The sequence below is a fragment of the Neolamprologus brichardi genome, chromosome 15 (assembly GCF_056152115.1).
Source record: "Neolamprologus brichardi isolate AB-2024 chromosome 15, ASM5615211v1, whole genome shotgun sequence".
Classification (NCBI taxonomy): Eukaryota; Metazoa; Chordata; class Actinopteri; order Cichliformes; family Cichlidae; genus Neolamprologus; species Neolamprologus brichardi.
The window spans coordinates 16,340,642-16,355,575 of NC_142118.1; the positions used below are offsets into that span (position 1 = coordinate 16,340,642).

Consider the following 14,934-nt stretch of genomic DNA (forward strand, 5'->3'; position numbering starts at 1 on the left):
TGTGTGTGGGATGCTCGGAGCCGTATGTGTAAGCTGATGAACTTGTTTGAACAGGATGTTGCTGTTGACTAACGGTGTGATACAAAAAAAGGAGGAAAAAAAACCCAGCCCACATCATTTCAGTGGGCCTGAAAAACACACATCAAAGTTAAGGCGAGACAGGAGGGAAAAAAGACAAGGCAGAAAAAAAGGAGACTGAACTTCGATTAAAAAAAAAAAAAGAGTCAACGACAGAAAGAGATTAACATAAAGGTTTGACAGCTTGACAATGCAAAACAAACAAAAAAAAACATGAAACAGAAAACAGAAATTCACAAAGGTAGGCAAAAACATTGGGAGTTAATGCACGTTAAAAAGGTTGAGTGAATAAATGACAAAAAGAAAAAAGCAGAAGCAAAAGCAACACAAGACAGGAGACTGGGGGATATATTTAGCAGCTCATTAGTCAGAGATGTCCTCTACTCAGCGGGCTGGTCCCTCAGATGAGGCCCTTTGGAAATCATTATGACTGCCTGCTGCTTCAGACAACCACACACATCTCACTGGAAAACAATTTACAAACCGCCTCTCCTCTCCACAGCCTTAATGTTGCTTCAAAATGATTCTCAGTTTTTGAAAAGAGGCCCAAAACCAAAGCTTTAAACAACAAAGTGGCATGTTTTAATCATGATAACTGCATAGATTTTAACACAACACACACTACATCAGCCTGAGGTGTAACCAGTAAGAATGAGGTTACGTTATAAAAGCAGCTTTGTGTACATTTTGTACATTACTGGTGGTGCGCTTGTACCACTACTTCCTTGTTTGACATTCATTAACCTTTATGATGAAACATCTGTCAATGGCAAAGGGCTAGTCAAACATCCTAAGGACAGGACAATATACATGTTAACCAAAAACTGCACCAAAATCAGTGGGAAGAAAATTTAAAATACAGATAAACACTAAAGAAAAAAATGTAAATCACACATTGTGACAAGCTTAGTGGCAAAAAGCTGGGAGGCAGCACTGTGTAGCTAACAATAATCCTGGCCATCTGGGATGTGTACCAGTAATGGAACTGTCTGGTCAACACTTTAAAGTGAATGAGATAGTCTTGCATCGCCTGTCCACACTGCAGCATCTGTTTTCATGAAGTATTTCTTTGTCTGGTGAGGCATTTAAAGTTTCCCCTTAGGGCTTGATTGGTTGGTAGAGCTGTTAAATGACACAAGATGAGAGCAGAGATTGATGGCTCAAGTGATAAACACGCAGGTAATGAAAGAGAAAGGCTGCTGCATTCGACCAGACTGCTGCTAATGGGTTCCAGTCTCACCTGGCTAATGGCTGGCTTTACACATAGAGGAAGAGAGAGAGAGAAGAAGAGAGACATCATATAAAAAAAGGCTCTAGTGTGTTCAACACACAGTCACATACACACAGACTTGAGTTAGCAGTCCTAATTGCTGAGTGGTGATCTAGCGGAGGTGCAGCTTGCTGTGATTTGGGCTATAGAGGGCTAAAAGCCTTCTTTGTTCTCACATTTCAGTAAGGAGCCAGTAGCCAGTGTGTTGGATTACTCCTGCCTGCCTGCAACCGCCTTGCTAACAGGACTTTAGGGGGCTTTTCTGAAGAGTTAATTGCATAGGAACAATTGTTCCCCCTCCCTTGGGCTGCACTGTTTGTAAACCCAGCCTATCTAGCAAACTCTAGAAACCAATAGTGTGGAAGGAGACTCACACACTGTGGTCTTTTTGTTACACACACACACACACACACACACACACACACACACACACATACACATTTTGTTGCTACATAAAGCAACAAGTTTCAAAGACTTAAGCTGTTTGAAGATGCAAGAAGTAGGGCATGGCCCATTCAGATATTTTCCTCTGTGGTCAGAGCAATGACGCTATGTTAGCCACTAGAGTGTACTCCATTATTATAGAGAGAGGAGAGTTGTCAAGTCTTGTTCTTTAAGACTTAAAACTGAGCCTTCAAGAAAAAAAGTTCCTTGGGTTGGACTGATGTATGACATGCCAAGAAAAATGGATTTATGAGCACAATAGCTCTTGATGAGGCAGAGAAAAATGTATTTACTCCATGAATGCACAACAATCGACTGTTAAAAACAAACACAAATTACAAAGGAAATTAGAAATGCAGCCCTCTGGACCCTGTCCTGCTCTCATTCCCTCTTCACTCCACCACTTTCTTTATCCTATACTTTTTTTTCCCAGAGCCCTGGAGAGCCGTTTCCTTTTCTCACACATGAACATACATTAACGTCACCACCACACAGAGCACACAGCGGGCTTGTTTCTGGTCCTTGCTAGTGCTTTCATGTACAGCTTTAACTCAAGTTCACAGGATAATTTTTTTTTTTTTTGGGGGGGGGGCAATATTTATCTATTTAACTGGGAAAGTTATAGCCTTTCTGGCTCCTGATACACAACACATTTAGAGCAGAAAACATGCAGTATGCAGTTATGTGAATAGACCCTCTGAGCTTCCATCTTTGCTCTTTCACTTCTGACTCACTGTCTGGGCCCACTTCCTCTGAAACAAACCACAAAGGCTTACTGTTAGGAATTGACACCATATTAGGAACTGAGCTCTGTGGAGCTAGCATAGTGGGACGTCAGATAGACTCAGAAAAGACATGAAACAAGCAGCGTTTGCACTGTGCCCTGAAAATCCTCCAGAGTGATGCTATTTATCCTTTGCATACACAAAACCCAAGGTGCTGCTTCGTAGCCATGTTTGTTTACTGGCACTCTGCTTCAATGAATAGGATGTTTTGTTTAGTATGTTGCTACTTTGGGAAGAATGTCGAGAATCATAAACGCAAATGTAATCATGTGAAGCAATCACAAACACAAATCCCAGAGAGCCATTTACATTAACCCAGAAGATAACCTCCTGGTAATCTTGTTTACAATGAACAGCTGAACGACAGATATAAAAGACATGACAAAAGACAAGACATAGCCAGTTTTAAAAATACCTAGACTCTGAAGGCTTTGCAACTACTTTCTAACAGGCTGTATTAGCAGTTACAAGAAATTGTTCTCCTGACCTTTTCCAGAAAGAACATGAGGTCGAAAATACAGGCGCTTAAAGCTTTTCCCGGACGTGTTAAAGGAACCAAAGACAGGCAAAGCACATTCAAACGGTTAATGTCTATCATTTTCTCTCTCCATCAGCTAAAGGTCAAATTTCCTAAAAGAGTTATATCCACAAAACCTACACAGACTTGAAGTAGAAATCTGATGCTGCTCTCTGCTGTAGTGTAAACTTCTATTTAAATGGACTATAGTATATTTTCTAGTATCCATTTCTATTCATCATCAACACTGCTGTTTGCTGGAGTCTGGAATAGGCCTGTTGGCTGTGATGAAATTTTATATTCATGAAATTTCCACAGCAATCTCCATCCCTGGAACACGTCAAGGGATTACCTGTGTGAATTATGTATGTCGAGCAGGAGAGCGAAAGGAAACGGCCAGTAGCTAATGATGACGTTAACGCTTTAACATGAGTGTTTTGCTTTTATGGTAATTTGTCTAATTATAGATTTAACACCATACTTCTGCTGTAAATGCTGCAACTCGTGTCTTGCTCTAATGGCACTTATGTTTACAGCCAACCCTCCGTATTACCATTATTTCCAATGACTTTTCTTGGCTGAATTCTCTTTCTCTTTTTTTAATCCTGACATAGTTTACCAGAGTCTCATCAATAAATATCAGGTTCATCTTGCTTTGTGCGATCTGGGCTCAATTAAGAAGAATGAAATGAGCTTCAAGTTCTGTTTACTAAGGAGCTAAGCCTCTAAATGTTTCATTGCTCATTACAAGTTCCTTGTGATTGTGATCAAATATTTAAATTTATAATACGGTGCTTGAATTGAAAATATACCCCAGAAACCTCAAAGGAAATCTGAAATATTGTACTGAAACCCCCCCAAAACTTGTGCATAAGCCAATCTTCATTTGGACTTAATTAATGCCAAAGAGGAGAATATTAAGTGTTATAGGACACTTGAACCTTTGAACTGTGAGTCAGCTTAAACACTGCCTTATGTACTGTGAGGGAGTGGTCAGAAGTAAAAAAAAAAACAAAAAAAAAACCTAACAGAGCTGCAGTTAAAAACAACCTTTGGATTTTTATCAGTTAACACGCAGCAGCGTTTGAAATGTTCCATTACATTTCTGAACAGCTAGTTGCAGCATGACAAACAATTTTTTGCATAAAAGTGGAAGTTTAAAAAAAAGAAAGAAAAAAAGTATATACAAAATCACTATAAGACTTCAACACTTAGTTTGATTTATACAGATTCGTTCAAGCAACTTGCTAAAAAGACAGCAAGACTAGAATGCTACAGAGCTTTAAAGGCTAGTGCTGAAGCAAGGGTGTGCAACATTTGTTTTCCAGAAGCAAATGAAGGGCCATGGAATGGACAGACGACACACATATTTCAGAATTATGGTAAAACTCCATGAAATGTAGTGCACACAGCAGACTATTTTACAGTAGGCTGTTTGTTGGCCTACAAAAGCATGTCTCTCTTTACAAAAAAAAAAAAAAAGAAAAAACAAGAGCTTTCTCTTTAAAAATGTTGACTGTTTTGTACAATTTACATAATACTACTACTCCATCCCATGTGAGACATACGGGTGCACAATTGATTATATTTATGTTTGAACTGACTGATATTGTCATGCAAAGATTGATTACATAAAACAATCCTCTGAAATGCTGTATAAACAACTAAATGAGCCTACATCCTTCCAACTGTCTAATATGCATCACTGCAGAGGTCAAACACAGACTCAAATCAGACTGTTTTACACTCATCAAAAAGTAATATTTGTCTCCTAATTCAAACATTTATATGCTTGCAGTAAGAGGATAGAAGACTTAGGTTGATATTTACCATATATTTAAAAAAAGGGATTGTTTTGTACACATATACCAATATTGAATCATTTGACATGGCCATGGCAAGCATTAGTGGCACACCCTTTGTTGGAACCAAGTTAAACAGCAGTGCAGACTCATTACAGTCATTCATGTTGAGATTCATTAACACAGTGTTGTCTTTTAATTCATTTCTAAGCATTGTTTTGCTTTCTTTCCTGTATGTCGGAGGGATCAAGACACTTCATATTATGCTCAAATATATGTTGGAAGTATAGAGAACTAGCTGTGACTTCCCAGAAGCTGACTGACAGTCTTAAAGACGCAAGTTCCTTTTTCTGTGTCAAAAAGAATGAAGTGGCTCGAATATCTGTGTTCAGCCCTACAGGAGGCAAAACAGCAAACAGAAATACTTGATTACAGACACACACGCGTGTGCACATACACAATCTTCTACAGCACCCTGAGCACGTGGGCTAGGGATTTGAGGACACACTTTTGTTGGTATTGGTAGACAGTCTATGCGTGTGAGTGTGCTGGACGCAGAACGTGAGCGTGATACCAGCCCCCCTGGGCTCAACATGAGTCATGTGTGTTACATAAGGCATACCGAGAGATAATACAGTTGCCATTAGCAATCCCCTCCTCCCTTGCTCAACGGCACATCTCCCTCGTTTTATACTCCTACTGTTGCTGTTTCTGACTCTCATAAACACACTATTTATTTAAGGAATTAAAGAAGAAAATCAATTAACGCTCATAAGCACCTGAGAGCCTTAAACCACTCCTTACACAGACACACACACTCACACAGTATGCTTGCACTCTGTGGCAAGGACATCTGGCACATTTCACAAGCTGGCTATGTGTGGAAAGTGCATGTGAGTGTGGTTGTGTTTTGTGTGTATGTAGGGGGGAGGGGACTGGAAGATTGGAAGAGAAAAGAAAGCTGGCACAAGTGGAGGGGTTCAGCAAGTCCACAGCATCGACATTACACTTCTTTAGAAGAAACAAAGGACATCAGCTTTATAGTTCCTGTATTATGTTACTGTTTACCACGTGCAAGACCAAATTTCCCTCCATTAGACAACAATGAATTCAGTTTAAAAACCTGACACTTCCCAAATAATGTAGGACCTCAGGGTAAAACGGCAAACCTGATCTGAGGGTTGTTGTGGGGCAATAACAAAAGTTTTCTAGCCGCGCCAAAAGCTCTCGGAGGGTTCTAAATGTCATGGTTGATTAAAACCTTATGACAGAAATGTGACCGCATCTCTCTGTTTCACTCGATAGAGGAGAAAAACTGTTGTGACTCATTAGGACAGTGAATGGATTCACAGAGCGTGTGGGACTGAGCTCTTAGCTGCCGCTCTGAACCTGACCAACCCAAGGGTAAAGGAAGACGATTTAATCTAACTGACCTGTGGGAGGAGGGGAAAATAACCTCAATCAATTCACAAAAGACAGGCAAAGATAACAGTTTATTTGATGTGTATCGTGTGAGAGAAAAGGCAGAGAATTCAAAAAGCCATGAGCATGTGACTTACCTGATGCGTGACCATGAGGGAGCAGGATGAAGAGGAGGATAAGCACGGAGGCAGCCAGCCTGTGAGCTGGAGAGGAGGAGGAGGTAGAGGATGAAGAAGAGGAGGACAGGGCTCTCGTCTGAAACGCTACCATTCCATCGCACATCTTTTCCTCCGACAACCAGGGAGAGTCCTCTATGGCTTAACCTGTGCAGGCCACACAGACAGGAAGGGACAGAGAGGTATGAGGAGGGGGGAGGAAGAGCGCGGATTACTATCAACATTCAGCGAGGATTACGTAACCACAAGCAACACAGAGAGACAGGAGGGAATTAAGAGATAGCCACAGTGCACAGGCTAGAAGACAGAGTCACAAAGTGAAGCCCTGACCTGCATCTTATTAAACAGCAGCTGAATTCCTAATATTAATAACTGCATGAATGACTCTACGTCCATTTCCTCCTCGTTTGTTTGATCTATTATTAGGATCCTCCAGCATTAGCCAGTGTTCCTCTTATCTCCACTCGATCCCTAATCTTGGCTCTGCCACAGCATCTAACCAAATAAACCAGACGTTAAAGTCCCTTGTAGATGATGTAACGAGATCACTGCTGCTGGTGAGTTAGCAACACTGGCGGCTGGGCAGGGTGGAGACAGAGGCTAAAAATGTGTGTGAGAGAGAAAATTTGGGCGTGATTACAACTGCAACTTTTGCAAACACCCAGATAACTGGAAAAAAGGAGTTTGTCTAAGAAAACCATCATCATGAAAGAAGTTTCATTTCCAGAAGATCGTGAATCACACTCTACTGTGCTGTTAAAGCAGTCAGCATCAGCAAAAATTCAGACATTTGTAAGGATATTATTTATATTTCATAATATTATTTATACATCTAAATAAAAAGTGTTCTTAAAGATTTTTTCATGCTATATGTGCACCTCAACTGTGATTCTATTCCATATTGTTGGTTGTTTACTACAATGGAGTGTGATGGAAAATGTATGCAAAGATAATGGCAATAGGTGATGCATTCAGAAATGATTCCCATATTTTGTTTACCATATACTGTAAATTGGCAATGATATCAGTCTGTTCAGATTCCTTTTCCCTATACTACTTGGAGACGGGAAATAGTACTTGCGGATTATTTTTCTTGTATAAAAAAGTTTAATCAAAATCAGTGCTGTAAATACTTTTTTTTTAAAAGATAAGATGCAAATGCAAAAATCAGACACCTAGTTCTCTGGGCAGACAGCAAACAAAAGCATGAAGGACATCAAGAGTTACTGTGAGACATCTTTAAACAGTAATATGCAAATAGAGAGCAACAACCTCATCCTCTCTCCACCAATATCTCTCCATGATACCAACTTAAATAACTTCCTAAAAGCATTTGTTGGTTGATTGAGGTGATATGATGCGACACACCATTACGTAAATGAGATGCAGGTGCACATAGAGCTGTTTATGTTGCATCAGAGGGATTAGGATGAAGTAGAAGTGGCTCTGTTCTGTGGGAAACTAGATGGCCTGCAGGCAGAATATTCTCAAGAGGAGGCAGAGGCCCATTACATTTCCACAAGGCTGTGAAGCTAATGCCTACAGTAATGGCATGGCTGCACTTAGAGAGCCGCAAATTTAATTGCTGATCTGCTGGATGGCCACTGGCACTGACACAGCAGATGATCTGGACTGTGTAGAGGAAAGTAACTGTAAGCACATATACACTATATACTGGAATCTTATTAAGTTTTTCAGGTACAGGATGCAGATATGACAGTTTAATTAAAATATAGCTGCTTCCTCATTGCTTCACTAAGAAGTCAATGAGAGTCATGTGTTTTTTAGTGTGCTTTCTGCATCAAGGTGATTAGATAGGTTCTAATTAACTTCAACATTGTATTTCTAATCGCCTGTGTTTTAGCATTTGAGTGCCCTGGACAGGGCTATATTCCAAATTTCCAACACAAACGAGGGAAAGCAGCCCACCCACTGCCTGCCATCTTTCTGATGCCCCTAAGAGTGGGATGAAGAGTCATACCTGACTGTGGCGCAAGCCAGTGGGAAACAGTGACGTAAGTCAATTTTGGCAGGACAGTCTGGGCACTGCATTGAGCCAAAGGGCAGCTAGTCAAAAGCACATGCAATGGATCTGTGCCAGCCATTTGATCCATAGATGCTTTCTCATTTGTCCATGCTGGCTGCTATTGTCAGGTTATATAGAGGCCCTTCATTATCTTTTTGACAGATGAATGTCAATTTTAGAAGTATCAAGGACAAACTGCACAAAGGAAAGACAAAAAAAACTGCAATTGTTGAGGCTTAAATAACTGCCTAGGGCTGCATTTAAAATGCAGGACTGACCTCCTGAAAAAGCTGAGGGCATAGTATTGACCAGCCAGAACGTCTACAAAGTGAAAACTAAAGCAGAATTAGCTTAATTGCTTTCACACAAGAGAGTCTGAAAAAGGAGAAAGTCATTAAGTCTGTTCTAGGGTATCCTAAAAAGCACAGCTTCCAATTAGCTATAACAAGACATTTTCACAACATGAAAGGAATTTTTGCACATCTTCTAATGCACTGACTTTATGTTCACATATTTAATTGATTAATAACAGAGCAGGCAGGTTGACAGCTAAAAGCACAGGAATACTTTAAGTCTGGATGTCAACCTGCCTTGCAAATGTGCGGGTTTCCTGTCAAATGCAGCAAAAGATGTTAAGCTTGAAACATCACATTAAAGAATGTGCTTCTATTTTCAACCTCAAGTTTCCTGAAACACCTTTTTTTTTAATCAACCTGCACACAAAAACACTTCCTGAAGCTGCACAGTACTAACAAAGCAATTGAGACCGAAACTAAAGTACAGTGTCTTTAAAGATAGCAAATATTAGAAATCAAACCAATATAAATGGTTGACTTCTAAAGGAATTATTAGAGTATAACTACTTAACATTATACTATTATACTAAATATCACTATCAAATATATACCAACAAAAAGGCAACTAAAAGGAAAAAACTGTGTGAGTTTCAGAAAACATACCAACCCCCCATGAAAATGAGATACAGTAAACAATACTGTAACAGCATTCTGAGGCAGGAGGACATGAAGTGGCAAGAACAGCCAACCAACAAAACTGGTACGGGCAGTTCTAGCTTGCCATTAAGTTAATAGACAAGGAAGTCTATTGACCAAAATTTTCAATCTGCACCACAAAGTCTGATTAAGAAGACTAAGGATGCAACGATCCAATATTGTAATCAGATATTGACTTGTAAAGCTGGATTGCATATCAGTGACAACTTCCCAGTCTCTGCACCAATCTATTCAAATCTTTTAACTGTTGTTCTATGCTTATGTCGCCATGCGACAGCAGCAGAGTTGAAAAGAGCTAACAGCAAAAGAGCGAGCGATTTGGATGTATTTCATGCCTGCTAAACCGACAGCTTTTCTTTATACGTTTGCAGACGTTTTTCATTACGTGCAAACTGTGGTCAAGTGAAAAGCTCAGACAACGAAAGGTTTTTTGTCTTCTCTCCCTTTTAGTTTTGCTCTCGTTATCTGTGCTGGGAGAGACATTATATAAAGTAGAAACTAGAAGGATGTTGTTTCGGTAAGCTTTTATTACACTTACAGTAACACACTGAACTAGATTAATATTTCACTTCAGCTATCTCTTGTCAGTTCCGCATTGTGTGTGTATGAAGAGGCAAAAAAAAAGATGAAAAAAAAAAACTAAATAAACTACAAACTACCATGACTTTCTCTTTAATTGAGTGGAAATGAGATCTTGGCAAATAAGATATATAAAATTGTAACTTCAGTTGTGTTTGGTCTGTTCTTTTATGCATTACTTTACTAAAAAAAAATACCAATTAGGTAAGTTTATATTCTTCAACAAATTCATCCATCTAAGTACTCTGTCTTAGCAGATACCCAAAACCAAGGAATGGCTATCAAATGGAAAAAACTGGATCATGACATCCCTCAAGTTTAAAACTGCACTTCATGAGTCATTTGGACATTTCTTGGTCGTTTATCTCATTCCACGTGTTACATCTGTAGGCCATACTTAGGTCTAGCACATTAAAGAAGTTGAGGTTTTAAAAACATAAACACATTTTTAGAGTGTGTAGTGTTGAACTTGGGGGGAAAAAAACTATGTAACTCTCCACTTGAGACACCAATGAGCCAACCAGGCAGTCAGCAGACTGCTACTGCAGTTTTTCAGCTGCCCGAGGCTCCTGGAATGCAAAGGGAGCCAAGGAGAGAGCAGCAGCACAGGCATGTGTCCGGGAACAGAGAGGACTCAGTGCGCCAAAGAAACAGCCCAGAGGAGATTTCCATCCGATAGCCCTCCGTGCTACTGCTGCTGCTGGTAGAGCCTACGTGGGCCTATAAAGGGAGCCCAGAAACGGGGCTCTGCATGGCAGAAGAGAAAGGACCCTTTGTTATTAAGTACGATAGTGTTAAACCCCACAGTGCCTCAGCATCCCTCTGTACTGCCGCAAGGAAAGAGAGAGAGAGACAGAGAAAGATGAAGGAGAGAAAGAAGAAGAAACAAGGAAAAAAGGGGGAAATATGATAGTGGTGAAAGATGAGGAAATGATTTAAGGCAAAAGCAGTACTCTCATTTATACTCACAATGTGTTTTCTCTAGGTATGTTGTCAAAACAGAAGACGCCCCCAAACTCAGGGCCCGGAGTTATAAAAATTTCACTGCAGTTACATAATGTCCTTTAAACTAAGAACTATTAAAGCTTCACATTGTATATCCATTATTCTGCGGATGCTAGGGCTTGTACAATGCATGAAAACAAAACTAGTCAGTCTAAACAATGGGGGAAATAAATAAATAAATTAAGAACATGAGTGAGTTCAGCAAAGAAAAACAGCCTTTCATCTCACGCCTTAATTCTGGGTATCGCTGAACAACAACTAGCAGGTGTGACAGCATTATGAAATATTGGGAAATTTTGGGGCAATAAGCCCATCATATTACTTAATGTATTGAAGTCTTTTCACATAAAACATGAGCTGACAGCAGATGGAAGCTGTAAGCTGGATTTCTAAAGAGCAAACCGAGCGAGGGATGGGCATAAACAACTTACTGTTGAACCTTGACCTGCTCAATAAAGTAGCCAGTAGGCAGGAAAGTGCTATTCACAGCATGTTGTACACATGTTAGAGTAAATCATTTAACTAGCGTGATAAAAATGTTTTGCACATAACTGAAACATATTAATAAAAAACAAAATCTTTTGAAAAAGACAAAAACTTTGGTGCATGTTTAAAAAGTCTGGGATGTCTACATGAAATGCTGTATTTATATTAAAACAAAAATAGAAAGGTAAAAATGATTAAAATGATCTACAAAATATGATAACTGGACTGAAAATCTGAGCTTAAATAAAGGGCTACTGTAAACGGTATATGTTATGAAACGACCAAAACAATAAGAAGGTGGCGCACAGAGATCGGATCAAAACATTTCTCAGCCTTGTATTATCAAGAGACCACAATAGGAAATTGAACCTGAATACTTCCCAGACTCTGATCTTCGTTATAAACACAACAGTTCACATCTGAACTTCCCTGCTCTCCGCTTTGGGTCAAGTGTCACATCTTACCCTTTCCCTAGTAACAGGAAACGACTCAAAAAAAAAGTTTTACTGGAACAAAAGCGTGGGGTGGGAAACTGCACTGCTGGGAATGAGAGACCCCCCAGCGCAAACACACACACACACACACACACACAGACAAATAATAGCTCAAGGATGCATCTCTGCAACTGTATCAAATGTGGTCAGCTGGCTCTTTTTAGCAGTCCTACGGCAGTCACACGCTTCAACACGTGCAATTGTACAGTGAGGTATTTAAACAAAGAGTGTGGTGGGCTGCCAATGCCACGGCAACAAAAAAAAAAAAGCTGAATAAAAAGAGAAAACAACACGATTCAAACAAGCAATACACCTGGATGTACCCGGTTCTTCACCGACTCAGCCTCTTATGTATGCACCATAAACAACACAATACAAGCAGACTTCTTGCTTCCTCGTTCCTTTTTTTGTTCACATGACCAGCTGTAACGTTGTTACAGTGGGTAACTGTAGACGGGACTCACCAGCTACCACAGACAATTTGCTCTTTGTTTCACTGTATCTGACAAGTCAAGGTGAGATATTTCCACAGATTCAAACTTATATCCAAGAGACTGTCAGAGAAAAAAAATATGACATTTAGCCAAACAGTAACTACGTTTATCATACGCTAGCTTAGTTTAATAATCGACCTCGTTTGTTAAACAAAAAATAAAAGGAAAAAAATCAAACTAATTACTTACACTAACGAGTTAGTAAGCGTGACCCTAAGACTGGTTACGCTTTTTCCTTGTTATTATTATGTAATGACCAAATACCGACGGGCAGAAAGAGACAGAAATAAAGACAGAGACAGAAGAGAGAGAAGAGCAAGAGCTCTCGTGTGGCCTGTGTGTGCTTAGCTGGCGAAAATACGTTCAAGACTCACCAACGTAAAGGTTACCAGCGGCGGCGAGCCCTCCTCTCTTACGTTCACATTCGAGGCATTAAGGACTGTATAAATGGAGACGCTCGGACCTGAGTATAGAAATATAAAAATACGACGTCCTCGGCGTCAAGTTCCGTCAGTGCCGTTCCGCTCGTCCCCTGTCCTCGACTCAGCCAGCTCTTTATTTTAGGTGAGCGGAAACACTCGCTGTGAGAACTCTACGGGGCTGACTCGCTCTCGCGCGGTGTCCATGGCTACCTCTGTAAAAAAGGGCGGATCCATGGGTTGTCAAGTCACTGGGCTGGATTTCAAAATAAAAGCGCCGAGTTTTGGTGAGGGGAAACAAAAGAATCAATAAAAAAGAATCAAACAAAAGGACAATAAAAATGCAAATGCTTAACTGTACGCTACAGTTCCATGTAGTTTTTATAAAGTCGTGTGAGTCGTATGATCGATATAGTATGCTCGCCAACAGATTTGGGTTGATAAATATCTGATATCCCGAGATATCAGCTTCAAGAGATAAAAAGCCAAATATTATCAGAGAATTAGTAATAATCGAAAATAATATTCACCTGCTTATCAGTTATGCTTTATGAGATGACAGTAAAATACTGTAAAAATGACTGTAAAGATGTTTCATTTTGTTAACATTCTACAATATATCTAGTATATAATATCTAATTTTATAACATACTATTTGTCAATTAATATTTTAACGTTATGACAAAAGAATGGAATAATGTGATGTTCCTGTATTTCTACAGAATCTAAAATGCTAAGAATAGAAAAGAATAGTCCAGAGGGGTAGTGGACATGTTAATAGATTCTTTATTTGTGTGCACCTTGCATTTTGCCATACTCATGTTTGAATTATTATAGTTTTTTCATGCATAGGTGTTTTTTAATTTATTTGTTCATGTAATTTAAAGGTTTGCTCTTTCTGATGATCTCTTTAACAGAATGCTAGTGCCTGTCTGTCTCCCCTTTACTGGGGTTAATATACTCTATATACATCAACCATGCTTTAAAAACAAATACATTCTGGACATTACCATTATATCACAGGTAAAGTGTGAGATTATGTAAATGTATTAGTATTTGAATTATCTCCCAGGGTTTATATCTAATGAATAATTTTCCCGATGATTTCTGCAGAGGCAACCAACAGTGCCTTGGTTGGTGCCTCTGTGAGTGTGTCATTAGATCTTTTGAAGTGATTTTTTTTTTTATTGGTTTTGATGCTACAGAGAAAGAACATCCCAGTGTGTATTAACTCAGATGGCTGGTTCTTAAACTGAGGAGGCAATGCATAAATAGACACATGATCTAAATGTCTGCCTTTATGCAATATGCCTGTAGAAGAAGGCAGGAAACGAGTGGGAGAATTTTTGCTTTCATTCGCTTAGAGAAGAAATGTGAGATCTTTGAGATTGCTCATTATAGCTACATGCAGTTTACACATCACTGTAACATCACTCAGCTTTGCAGATCATGAAGTTTTACTGCAAATATGGATGAAAGAGGGTCACTCCTTTTAAATCCCTTATGTTACTACAGCTTACCATAAGAAAGTTGATCAATTGCTTGCAAACATCACTTCCCAAAAGCTAGATCAAAAAACATTTAACCAATTCTGTCGTCCACTTTTAAAGAATGGTTGTCCTAAAGAGAAAAAAAAATGAGATACCGATAAAGAAGTCATGGAAACCAAATAAGGTCTCACTGAGTGATTTTAAATTGGATGATATTAACCAGATTTATCTTTAATGTGAGTTTAATTTCATCCCTATCATACAGTAATCTCTCTTATCCTCTTAAATCCATTCGAGTCACGTGAATAATTTCCTTTTAAATCCCTCAGAGTCCAATAAGAGAACACTAATTTTGACGATTGTTTAATGTTTTGCCAACGTGTTGTGTCTGCATAGCTTTTAAAACACATTTTTTTAAATTTACCCTCTCCAGT

At 39.3% G+C, this 14,934-nt stretch overlaps 1 protein-coding gene across 1 annotated transcript in view; it reads right to left on the minus strand.

Annotated features, from left to right (window-relative positions):
* The window catches only part of susd6 (sushi domain containing 6), a 30,891-nt gene extending 17,677 nt beyond the window's left edge, over positions 1–13,214 (minus strand). The window contains exons 1-2 of the mRNA XM_006792674.3: positions 12,966–13,214; positions 6,456–6,641 (exon numbers count right to left, since the gene is read on the minus strand). Of these exons, the coding sequence (XP_006792737.1) occupies positions 6,456–6,600 (145 nt within the window). The 5' untranslated portion in view covers positions 6,601–6,641; positions 12,966–13,214. The remainder of the gene's footprint in view (positions 1–6,455; positions 6,642–12,965) is intronic.
* Between the last annotated feature and the right edge of the window lie 1,720 nt (positions 13,215–14,934).